This window comes from Amblyraja radiata, chromosome 25 (assembly GCF_010909765.2).
Source record: "Amblyraja radiata isolate CabotCenter1 chromosome 25, sAmbRad1.1.pri, whole genome shotgun sequence".
NCBI lineage: Eukaryota > Metazoa > Chordata > Chondrichthyes > Rajiformes > Rajidae > Amblyraja > Amblyraja radiata.
The window spans coordinates 32213428-32226624 of NC_045980.1; the positions used below are offsets into that span (position 1 = coordinate 32213428).

At 43.3% G+C, this 13197-nt stretch overlaps 2 protein-coding genes across 2 annotated transcripts in view; one reads left to right on the forward strand and one right to left on the reverse strand.

The window, feature by feature from the left end:
* git2 (GIT ArfGAP 2) overlaps positions 1 to 13197 on the forward strand; it is a 93584-nt gene that overhangs the window by 79040 nt on the left and 1347 nt on the right. The gene's annotated exons all lie outside the window — the stretch shown is intronic.
* Positions 1 to 13197, reverse strand: part of LOC116987599 (trichoplein keratin filament binding) — a 29437-nt gene that overhangs the window by 4627 nt on the left and 11613 nt on the right. Inside the window, exons 7-11 of the mRNA XM_033043773.1 lie at positions 9384 to 9496; positions 7186 to 7252; positions 5325 to 5497; positions 1539 to 1620; positions 511 to 696 (exon numbers count right to left, since the gene is read on the reverse strand). Of these exons, the coding sequence (XP_032899664.1) occupies positions 511 to 696; positions 1539 to 1620; positions 5325 to 5497; positions 7186 to 7252; positions 9384 to 9496 (621 nt within the window). The remainder of the gene's footprint in view (positions 1 to 510; positions 697 to 1538; positions 1621 to 5324; positions 5498 to 7185; positions 7253 to 9383; positions 9497 to 13197) is intronic.

A 13197-nucleotide genomic window follows, 5' to 3' on the forward strand; every position in this document is an offset into this window, starting at 1 on the left:
CCCCAGCTCTATGTTATCTCACTCCCTACACATTAGGGGCAATTTTATACAAGCCAGTTAACCTACAAACACAGCAAATATGGGAGGAAACCGGAGCACCCGAAGGAGATCCACGCAGTCACAGGGAAAACGTGCACACTCCATATAGACAGCACCTGAGGCAAGGATCAAACCCGGGTCTGTGGCATTGCAAGGCAGCAGCTCTACCAGCTGCGCCACTATGCCTCCCAAGAATCAAGTATGTACAACGTTCCTATACCCACTGTGCATTTCCAAGGTAAATGAGGTGATTACTACAGTCATACAGCACGTAAACAGGTCCTTTGGCCCAACCTCACCAAGATGCCATGTCTAAGATAGCCCCATTTGCCTGTGTTTAGCCCATATCCCTCTAAACCTTTCCTGTCCATGAACCTGCCCATGTGGCTTTTAAATGCTGTTGTTGAACCTGCTTCGCCTTCTTGTATTTCATCGTCTGTATTTCAATGACATTTTCTTTTTGCAACAAACCTGAGCTTCCAGCTCCTGCTTGCGGGCCGTTTTTTCTTCCTCCTCTTCATCTTTCATGCGCTTTGTCGTCACCTTCGCTTCCTCCAACTCTTGGATCAGCATCTCCCGAAGCTGCACAGATTCCTCCTGAGCGCGTCGATTCGTCTCGATTCTCTCCGTGATTTGCCGCTGTCGGCCTACAAGAACCTGACAAACGGAGGTCACGTTAAATACTGCCTCTAGTTTAGTTTTAAGATCAGTTTTGTTTATTGTCACGTACTTTATGTCGCGTGCCAACCAATCTACTGATTCCCCAAAACAATTAAAATAAACTGTGCTGAGCAGGAAAAGGATTCTTTTGAGGTTTTTTTAAAAATACAGTTCTTTTAAGAATAAGGAGTAAGCCATTTAGAACGGAGACGAGGAAACACTTTTTCTCACAGAGAGTGGTGAGTCTGTGGAATTCTCTGCCTCAGAGGGCGGTGGAGGCAGGTTCTCTGGATGCTTTCAAGAGAGAGCTAGATAGGGCTCTTCAAAATAGCAGAGTCAGGGGATATGGGGAGAAGGCAGGAACGGGGTACTGATTGGGAATGATCAGCCATGATCACATTGAATGGCGGTGCTGGCTCGAAGGGCCAAATAGCCTACTCCTGCACCTATTGTCTATTCAGTTTAGTCTTGCAAATTTAGTCCATAAACTATGTGTTAATCCTCCAATTCTTTTCACCTTTGCTCTCTTTGGGCAATACCTGCTATCTCACTCCTTTTCTGGGACAGAACTACAGAGAATAGTAGCGGGAAATGAAAGGTGTCCATTCATGTTCAATCACTTTGTTTCAAAGCATCAACAAAAAGCCAGTCAGCATTAGAACAATAATTGTCGAGTAGCCAATATTTAATCAAAAAATTAGCTAAGACCCAGAACATTCTTTGTTGATGGGGTGTTGAGAGGCTGAGTAAAATTCTTCTAAGATATAATATGTGCATACTCAACAGCATTAACATCATTAAAAATTGGATAAAACGAGGGAGGAAAATTACTTTCTTACCTCTTGCATTAAGCGCATTCGTGCTTGTCTCTCTCTCTCCCACTCCTCCTCTCGTTTCTGCCACATACGTTGGGCCTCCTCCCTGGAAATAGAACACATTTTTTACAACATGTTTTTGAATTCATGATGCATCCTATAGCTTCAGACTGCAATGGCATTCCAAGACGCAGTGAACTATTGAACACCGATTACTGCAAAGTGCTGCATTCAAAATCTACAACTAGGCAGAATTTCAAAGTTAAACCCACCATAAACCCAGGAAACATAGAAACATAGAAACATAGAAAGTAGGTGCGAGAGTAGACCACCAGGTCCGTCGAGCCCGCACCGCCATTCGCTCATGGCTGAACACTAAACAGACACACTTACCCACAAACAGTAGACACAAGACACAGAACACAAGACACTACCCTCCCCTTTATACCGCTATCACCCCTCTCCACCCCAAGAACCTCGCGATCTCCTGGGGGAGGCAAAAAACCGGATAAAAACCCAGGTCCAATTCGGGGAAAAAATCCGGGAAATTCCTCTCCGACCCCAATCCAGGCGATCGACACTTGTCCAGGAGATCACTCAGGTCTTACTATACTAACCATACCTAGGTCCATATCCCTGCCCTCTCCCCGTAGCCCCTTATCCCCTTGGCAGCTAAAAAACCATCTATTTTAGTCTTAAATATATTTAAAGTTTCTGCTTCCACTGCTCCCTGGGGCAGTGAATTCCATAAATTAACCACCCTCTGGGTGAAGAAGTTCTTCCTCATCTCAGTTTTAAAAGAGCCCCCCCTTATTCTGCAACTATGTCCCCTAGTTCTAGTTTCCCCGATCATTGGGAACATCCTCGGTGCATCCACCCGATCAAGGCCCCTCACGATCTTATATGTTTCAATGAGATCGCCTCTCATTCTTCTAAACTCCAAAGAGTAGAGTTCCAGCCTACTTAACCTTTCCTCATATGTCAATCCCCTCATTGCAGGAATTAATCTTGTAAACCTTCGCTGCACTGCCTCCAGGGCTAGTACATCCTTTCTTAAGTATGGACCCCAGAACTGTACACAGTATTCCAAATGTGGTCTCACTAATACTGTGTACAGCTGCAGCAAGACCTCCGTGTTTTTATACTCAATCCCCCTAGCAATAAAGGCCAAAACTCCATTGGCCTTCCTGATTGCTTGCTGCACCTGCATACTAACTTTTAGTGATTCATGTACTAATACCCCTAGATCCCTTTGCGTTGCATTACAACGCAGCTCCTCCTCATTTAGAAAATAACTTGCCCTATCATTTTTTTTCCCAAAGTGAATGACTTCACATTTATTAGTATTAAATTTCATCTGCCAAGTTGTTGCCCACTCACCTAGCTTATCTATATCCTTTTGCAGACTCTTCCTATCCTCCTCATCCCCTACTTTTCCTCCCATTTTTGTATCGTCCGCAAATTTTGATATATTACACTTGGTTCCCTCCTCCAAATCATTTATATAAATTGTGAACAACTGGGGTCCCAGCACCGACCCTTGCGGAACCCCGCTAGTTACCGGTTGCCATCCCGAGTATGAACCATTTATCCCCACTCTCTGCTTCCTATTTGTTAGCCAATCCTCTACCCATGCTAATATATTACCCCCAATCCCATAATTTTTTATTTTTAGCAATAGTCTCTTATGTGGCACCTTGCCAAAAGCCTTTTGGAAGTCCAAGTATACCACATCCACCGGTTCCCCTTTATCCACCCGGGTTGTTACTTCCTCAAAGAATTCGAGCAGATTCGTTAAACAGGACTTCCCCTTCACAAAACCATGCTGGTTCTGTCCGATGAAGTCATGTTTATCCAAGTGCCCCGTTAGTGTTTCTTTAATAATTGTCTCTAACATTTTACCCACCACCGATGTTAGACTAACCGGTCTATAGTTACCCGCCTTCTGTTTACTTCCTTTTTTAAATATAGGTGTTACATTGGCCATTTTCCAATCCACTGGGACCGTTCCTGCCTCCAGGGAGTTTTGGAAAATTATCACCAATGCATCCACAATCCCCACCGCTATCTCCCTCAAGACCCTTGGATGTAATCCATCAGGCCCAGGGGATTTATCCTCCTTCAGTCTCATTAATTTCCCTAATACCACCTCCTTGGTGATCTTAATAGTATTTAGCTCCTCCATTCCTACCGCCCCCTGTTTATCCAGCGTTGGAATATTTTTTGTGTCTTCTATGGTGAAGACTGATACAAAATACTCGTTTAATGCCTTTGCCATTTCCATGTTCCCCACCAACAACTCTCCAGTCTCACCCTCCAATGGACCAACGTTCACCTTAGCCACCCTTTTTCTTTTTATATAGCTATAAAAACTCTTACTATTAGTTTTTATGTTGTTCGCTAAATTCCTTTCATAGTCTATTTTCCCCGTCTTAATTAATCTCTTAGTTATTTTTTGCTGACCTTTAAATGCTTCCCAATCCTCTACCCTCCCACTATCTCTGGCTACCTTATATGCCCTTGCCTTCAGCCGAATACTATCCTTTATAGTTTTACTGAGCCATGGCTGACTGTTCTTACCCTTACCCCTTTTTTTCTTCATAGGAATAAATTTTTCTTGAAGGTTATACAGTATACCCTTAAACGTACACCACTGCTCATGTACCGTCTTATTCTTGAGTCTGCTATCCCAGTCAACTTTGATCAGCTCAGTCCTCATACCTTCATAATCCCCCTTATTTAGACTAAGCACCCTAGCCTGAGTTTCAACCTGCTCCCCTTCTATTTGAATATGGAATTCGACCATATTGTGGTCACTTGTTCCCAACGAGTCCCTAACTATGACATTTTTAATTAATCCTGCTTCATTACACAGGACCAGATCCAAGATTGCCTCCCCCCTTGTCGGTTCGGTGACATACTGTTCTAGGAACCCGTCTCTAATACATTCTATAAACTCTTCCTCTAGTCTACCCTGCCCAGTTTGGTTTGCCCAATTAATATGAAAATTGAAGTCCCCCATGATTACAGCAGTTCCCTTTTTACATGCGTCAACTATTTGCAGATTTATGTTCTGACTAACAGCGTCACAGCTATTTGGAGGTCTATAAATTACACCCACTAGTGTTTTTTTCCCCTTATTATTCTCTATCTGTACCCAAGCTGTTTCACTATCCTGATCCTTCAACGCAATATCCTTCCTCTCTATTGCCGTTATTCCCTCCCTTATTAAAAGGGCCACCCCTCCTCCCTTTCTTTCCTGTCTATCTTTCCTAATTGTCGAGTACCCCTCTATATTTAACTCCCAGTCCTGATCTCCTTGCAGCCATGTCTCCGTAATGGCCACGATATCATAACTATATATACTTAATTGCACCGTTAATTCATTTATCTTATTACGAATACTCCGTGCATTTAGATAAAGCACTTTCAGATGATTTTTACTACCCTTCCTTTCCGTTTTTGCCCCTTTTACATCTAGGAACACAAATATAGCTTTAAAGATACAGCATGGAAACAGGCCCTTCGGCCCACCGAGTCCCCCCCGACCATCAATAACCAGTCCCACTTGCTCATCCACTCCCTACACAGTTGGGGCAATTTAGAGTAAAAACCACACATCTTTGGAAGAGGGAAACGGTGCACCCGGGGCAAACCCTCGTGGTCCTAGGGAGAACGTGCAAACTCCACACAGATAGCACCCGAGGTTGGGATCCAACCCTGGTCTCTGGCACTATGAGGCTGCTTGCACCATGTGTGTTTGCTGGCCAAATAATAGAAGCATTATCTGTAAAGTGATCAGGTACAGACCTGAATATGGTGTCCACCTCTGCCTCTCGCTCCCTCTCCAACTGCAGCTGCTCCTCGATGACTTTCTTCATCCAGTTTGCGTCAGCAATTGCCCGTTCTCGCCTGGCCGACTGCAGTTTTTGGTCAACCTCCTCTTTTTCGATGAGCGATGCAAGAAGTTGGCGATCTATCTCCTGTGAATTAAAAACGGTTCAAAATAAAAAGTTAGGCAATTCAAAAATAGCACTGAACGCAAAGTAAGCAAAGGGTCCAAATAATGTACAAAGAAATACACAACTAATACAGAGTTTGAGGGCAAAAACAATTCTTATTGCGATTTTCTTATCTACAACAGAAACACTCAACAGTACTACAGTACATTTTCACTCATTGTCCAGCAATAAATATAGGCAGCATTTTGAAATGGATAGTAATTATTCCATCTGCTATTTCAGACTGCAGAAGTCTGCAGACTGTTCCTCCACTCAGTTGTCTGAACTGTTTTTAGTGTATGTCAGGAAAACAGGCATGGATTACAATTGCCGCTTGAATATTCTCATTGTTCTCGATGATCTGAAGCTGACCTATATGCACTTTTTTTACACAAATCAGCTTTGTACCTGATAGAAACATAGAAACATAGAAATTAGGTGCAGGAGTAGGCCATTCGGCCCTTCGAGCCTGCACCGCCATTCAATATGATCATGGCTGATCATCCAACTCAGTATCCCGTACCTACCTTCTCTCCATACCCTCTGATCCCCTTAGCCACAAGGGGCACATCTAACTCCCTCTTAAATATAGCCAATGAACTGGCCTCGACTACCCTCTGTGGCAGAGAGTTCCAGAGATTCACCACTCTCTGTGTGAAAAAATTTATTCTCATCTCGGTTTTAAAGGATTTCCCCCTTATCCTTAAGCTGTGACCCCTTGTCCTGGACTTCCCCAACATTTGGAGCAATCTTCCTGCATCTAGCCTGTCCAACCCCTTAAGAACTGATGTACCACAATGTATCTGAACTCCATTATTTTGTAGATTGAAGGTCTGCACCTACAAATTCCTAGGATAAGGTGTCTATGTCAGCCATATCGATGAGCTATCAGTACGTTGTAACTGATAAGAACAGTCCCATAGGCATGTAACCAGTTACAAGAGCTGACAGATTCATCTCCATTCTCATTCACGATACATTAGAAGACAATGGAAAAAGATAAACTACACCCAGAACATAAGAAACAAAATGAGTCAAATCACACTGTTACCAAATGACCTAACCTTTTATCAAGGTATTTTTACGGTTGGATAACTGAATGATTAACTATTTCGTAATTTTAGAGATACAGCGCAGAAATAAGCCCTTTGGCCCAACGAGTCCACGCTGACCAGCACTCAGCTGTACACTAGTTCTGTCCTACACACTAGGGACAATTTACAAAAGCCAATTAACCTACAAACCTGCACGTCTTTCGAATGTGGGAGGACACTGGAGCACCCGGAGAAAACCCACGCGGTCACAGGGAGAACGTACAAACTCCGTACAGACAGCGCCCGTGGTCAGGATCAAACCCGGGTCTTTGGCATGGTAAGGCAGCAACTCTACCACTGCGCTGCCGTGCCGCTCTTAATATAATCTATTTTTACTTCACTTTAAGCCGTTCATTTCTGTATAATTCACAGCACTTCCTGAATTTGCAGTATACATTTCCTCAAGTTGCTAAAATAAAGTGGTGTCTTTGCTTTGCAACCTGCATTTATTTCACTCACCTTTTTTTTAATGTGACAAGCTTGCTATTCAGCAAAAGAAGTCATCATATTCAAGACTGGTCTATTGGTACAAGATTATTCATGAAATGTTATAAATAGTGTAAAAGGAGCTATTACCAATTCTTCCTGAATCTGCTGAGCGCGCCTCCTCATTTGGGTCTTGTACTGGCGGTTCAGTATCCGGCTGTAAAGGTGAACAAAGTTTTTCAGTTTTCAGTTTAGTTTATTGTCACGTGTACCGAGGAACAGTGAAAAGCTTTTGTTGCGTGCTAACCAGCCAACGGAGAGACAATGCATGGTTACAATTGAGCCGTTTGCAGTATACAGATACATGAATAAAGAAATGTAGACAAAAGTGCTGGAGAAACTCAGTGGGTGCGGCAGCATCTATGGAGCGAAGGAAATAGGCAACGTTTCGGGCCGAAACCCTGAAGGGTTTCCTTCGCTCCATAGATGCTGCTGCACCCGCTGAGTTTCTCCAGCATTTTTGTGTACCTCAGGTTTGTAGGCTGATTTGCTTGGTAAAATTGTAAATTGTCCCTCGCGTGTGTAGGATAGTGTTAGTGTTCAGGGATCACTGGTCGGCGCGGAGTCAGTGGGCCGAAGGACCCGTTTCTGCGCTGTATCTCTAAACTAAACTAAACGAGGGAATCGACAATTCCTTCCACGTCTGATTACGTGACTGCAGCCGGGACTGATCATGTGTCGGGATTAGGTCAGAAAGGACTTTAATTTTGTATGCAAGCAGAACTGATACAACTGAAGGCGATGCGGTTTTCAGGCTGAGAGAACTGACCCCGACAGACTTAAGTTCCAGCTTACACACAGGTGATTATGTTTACTGGAGGTCAGTCGTCTCAGCCTGGAAAACACAAAGTGCTGGAGCAACTCAACAGGCCAGTCAGCATCCGTGAGGGGAATGGATAGGCAACATTACGGGTCAGGACCCTTAATCAGACTGATTGTCACTGTTGTTTCTTGACTGCAAGATCTCCTCGAGTCATGGTTCTAGGTCCAAACAACTTCCATTGCTCTCTCAATTATTATTTTTTTGGGCTTAATCATTTGACAAGGTGATAAGATTATGCTGTAACTGAGTAACACAAAATAAAATCCCAACAGTGCATACGAACACGGAATAAACCCAAGTGTAGTGACAAATGATTAAGATAGTGAATACTGTAATAAACATGACAAGAAATTTGAAGTTTGCTAACAGCGTGGGGGAAGGCACAACTAAGTTAATTATTGCACACAAAAAAAGGTCTGGAGGAACTCAGCGGGCAGGCAGCATCTGTAGATGGAATGGACAGATGGCGTTTCGGTCTAGGGCCCTTCTTCAGTCCATTCTTCCACAGATACTGCCTAACTTACTGAATTTCTCCAGCGCTTTGTTTTATTTTCCCTGAAGATTCCAGCAACTGCAGTTTCTTGTGTCTTAATTATTGGGCAGAGGTGAGAACAGATCAATTACTATACAAGCTTAATGATGGGCTAGGATTAGTGGAAGATAGGATGAAGGTGTTTAGCATTTGTTAGTGAGCTAATTGGCTGCAGTTTCCTTTATTTAGTAGATACTCGTAGCATAGGTGGTGAGTGCAGGTATTGGGTTGATACAACATGCTGGAGTAACTCAGTGGGACTCTGGGATGCCAGAACTAACTGTTGAGCCTCCCTGCAGTGTCGTGGACTTATCTCAATGAAACACCAATGAAGGGAGATGCCCACTTGATAACCACAATGATATACCTGCATCTACAGGATTAGTTTTTTTAACGAGAGCTGATTAATATGTAGGTAGCTGTCTTTTTTTTTGCATGTAGTCATTTATTGCAAGTTGGTGTATTTAGTTAGATAATACTTTGGTTTTGGGCTTGGTTTTCTTAGTTGAGTGCTTATCCTGGCATTATAGCAGAAGTACTTTGTGTTTTAAGTGTAATCCTGTACATAGTTGCACTGCAAATCCCCAATTTTGACCTCTGCTTACTGAAACTAGGCAACATTTTTAAACGAAAAAGCCTGTTTCACCACCCTTCTGACACATCAATTCCTGAACTGCTAAGATCCCCTTGTATCCATTGGATTATTGAGATTGCTGGAATTATCTTTTATAGATTTTCTCAGTTCAGGCTTTATAAGAAACAGTAATAGTGTTAAAGAAAACTTGGGGTCCAGATAAATCACCAACTTTTCAGGTTTGGAAGAAATCTGACTATTTTAAAGAGATTGAAGATGAATAACAGATCTTTAAACATTACCAGGAAGTATCTCCAAAAGGCAACAAAAAAGGGCTATGATATTGGTTCAATACTTACCCCAACTCGGATTTCTTTCGACGCTGTTCTAACTGTTTCCTTTGCTCTTCAATCTCCTCTAGCTCCCATTGCTGTTTCAATAATTTATCCTGTTCGATCTTGAGTTTCTTCGCCTAAGGATAGCAAACAGACCCAGTGCTAAAACAAAACTACACAAACACCCACTGAACATGCCCTTGGTGAAGGTGAACAATTCTTGAACAATTACCTTTTTACACAAAATGAAACAACTCACAAAAAGCTCCCTTGACATGTCAAGGAGTGATCACATGCAACAGGGCTAGAAATAACAGCCCTAAGCCAGTGACAAAATGAAATCAGAACTGGCAAACACGGTAAATCTTTCAGTTCGTTCAAACTGGGAGAGATAACTAGACATGATCTACAGTTAATAAAACAATTCTCATGTTTACTGATGATATAAATGATTACTACATCAAGTTTTCTCAGACACTACCAACAGGGCTGCCAACATTGGGTGAGAGTTGAGAGTGAGAAATTGCGAGGGAGCGTAGCGACCAATGAGGGGAGGGTGTGGGAGGAGGTGTTCCCCCTCCCATAGTAGGCTCCGGAGGCGGCACTCAACCGGTCCGCTCCTGGCTCCGGGCCGGGGTTAAAACTCCATGGGGCGTGGACAGAGCGGTCGACGGACATAGAGCCGCCGGAGGTGAGGGTGGGAGGTGTGTGCCATGCCTCAGGGGGGAAGGGGAAGGGGGGTTGGTGCTGGGACCACTGCCACCGTGTCTCACCTATCACACCATCTGCATGGGAGAAACTAAACTACTTTTTCCCCCCCAAAATCATCCCACAGGCCGGTAGTTTGATAGCCCTGCTTTAAACCAATCCCCTCTAGTGCTTGAATCACATATCCTGGGAAAAAGACTATACATTCACCTGATATTCCCCTCATGGTTTTTACTCACCTCTAAAACAATTTTTGCTTTATTTTGAACTTTCAGCACCCGCAGATATTTGAGCGTGAGAAATTTTGTGATCAGCGTGAGAGCATGAGAATTTTGTGAAATGCGTGAGTCTCACGCTCAATGCGTGAGAGTTGGCAGTCCTGCTAATAATGCAAACATTTTATGCAAGTTCCAATTGTTTGGGCAAAAATCACTTATTACTGCTTTATAACAGTTAAGTTACATTAAGACCATTTCAGAAATGATAACACTCAACAAACAATCAACTAACAAATTAAAGCAAACTAAAAAGAAATAACATGTTCCCTTTCCTGACTCGACCTCATAAGTACTTTAACGCTGTTAACAGAGCAAAGGGATGTTAATCTCAAGAATCAAAATGGGGAAAGTGGGGGCAATTTTGCTTAAATGGTCATTTTAAGCCCATTCAGATCTTCATAGAGTCAGAGTTATACAACATGTACGTGGCTGGCCCAATTTGTCCATAATGATCAAGTTGGTATTCTGCATGCCCAGGGACTGGCTGCCGTTCCCAGATCAGCTCGCGTCCCAGGGACTGGCTGCAGTTCTCAGGTCGGCTCGCCTGCTCCGACCCTGCGAAAACGAATTGAAAAAAAACGTGGTTTTTCGGTGTTCGGGCCGGATTCAGCCAGTGTGCCGTAGGTTGGCGAACCCTGTCCTAGATGTTTGGCCTCATTGTGGTCCTCCCCATGTTTTACAACCGATTCACCTAGTTAGTTTTATCTCCGGCTGCTTCATGTTGTCGGCGGCTGCACATCCAACCAAGAAAGAAGAGAAGAGAAGAGATGCCAATATTCACCAAGGAGAAGGATATTGTATTATGTGAGGTAAGGGATACTAGTAGAGTAGCTATGGATACTATGAGTTTCAAAGTAAAAGAAGTACTGACACTTTTGAAAAATATAAAAGTGGATAAGTCTCCAGGTCCTGACAGGATATTCCCTAGGACATTGAGGGAAGTTAGTGTAGAAATAGCCGGGGCTATGACAGAAATATTTCAAATGTCATTAGAAACGGGAATAGTCCCCGAGGATTGGCGTACCGCATGTTGTTCCATTGTTTAAAAAGGGTTCTAAGAGTAAACCTAGCAATTATAGACCTGTTAGTTTGACTTCAGTGGTGGGCAAATTAATGGAAAAGATACTTAGAGATAATATATATAAGCATCTGGATAAACAGGGTCTGATTAGGAACAGTCAACATGGATTTGTGCCTGGAAGGTCATGTTTGACTAATCTGCTTGAATTTTTTGAAGAGGTTACTAGGGAAATTATCAAGGGTAAAGCAGTGGATGTTGTCTATATGGACTTTAGTAAGGCCTTTGACAAGGTTCCTCATGGAAGGTTGGTTAAGAAGGTTCAACTGTTGGGTATAAATGCAGGGATAGCAAGATGGATTCAACAGTGGCTGAATGGGAGAAGCCAGAGGGTAATGGTGGATGGCTGTTTGTCGGGTTGGAGGCAGGTGACTAGTGGGGTGCCTCAGGGATCTGTGTTGGGTCCTTTGTTGTTTGTCATGTACATCAATGATCTGGATGAAGGGGTGGTAAATTGGATTAGTAAGTATGCAGATGATACCAAGATAGGGGGTGTTGTGGAAAATGAAGAGGATTTCCAAAGTCTACAGAGTGATTTAGGCCATTTGGAAAAATGGGCTGAAAGATGGCAGATGGAGTTTAATGCTGATAAATGTGAGGTGCTACACCTTGGCAGGACAAATCAAAATAGGACGTACATGGTAAATGGTAAGGAATTGAAGAATACAGTTGAACAGAGGGATCTGGGAATAACCGTGCATAGTTCCTTGAAGGTGGAAACTCATATAGATAGGGTGGTAAAGAAAGCTTTTGGTATGCTAGTCTTTATAAATCAGAGCATTGAGTATAGAAGCTGGGATGTAATGTTAAAATTGTACAAGGCATTGGTGAGACCAAATCTGGAGTATGGTGTACAATTTTGGTCGCCCAATTATAGGAAGGATGTCAACAAAATAGAGAGAGTACAGAGGAGATTTACTAGAATGTTGCCTGGGTTTCAACAACTAAGTTACAGAGATAGGTTGAATAAGTTAGGTCTTTATTCTCTGGAGCGCAGAAGGTTAAGGGGGGACTTGGTAGAGGTCTTTAAAATGATGAGAGGGATAGACAGAGTTGATGTGGACAAGCTTTTCCCTTTGAGAATAGGGAAGATTCAAACAAGAGGACATGACTTCAGAATTAAGGAACAGAAGTTTAGGGGTAACATGAGGGGGAACTTCTTTACTCAGAGAGTGGTAGCGGTGTGGAACGAGCTTCCAGTGGAAGTGGTGGCGGCAGGTTCGTTGGTATCATTTAAAAATAAATTGGATAGGCATATGGATGAGAAGGGAATGGAGGGTTAGGGTATGAGTGCAGGCAGGTGGGACTAAGGGAAAAAAGTTGTTCGGCACAGACTTGTAGGGCCGAGATGGCCTGTTTCCGTGCTGTAATTGTTATATGGTTATATGCGACATCACTCACGGCCGCCAACTGACGTGCTTCCCCAGACTGCACAGATCGTTGTGATATGGCGCAAAAAGACAAACTGTGCAGCGACTGAAGACAGCGTGAGAATTCTGTCATCAGCGTGAGAATTGGCTGAAATGCGTGACTCTCACGCTCAAAGTGTGAGAGTTGGCAGCCCTGTCTAATGCCAGCGATATGACAACAGACGCACAGGGAGACAGACACACACACACAGTGAGACAGACACACACACACACACACACAGAGACAGACACACACACAGTGAGACAGACACACACACACACACAGGGAGACAGACAGACACACACACACACACAGGGAGACAGACACACACACAGGGAGAGAGACACACACACACACAGACAGA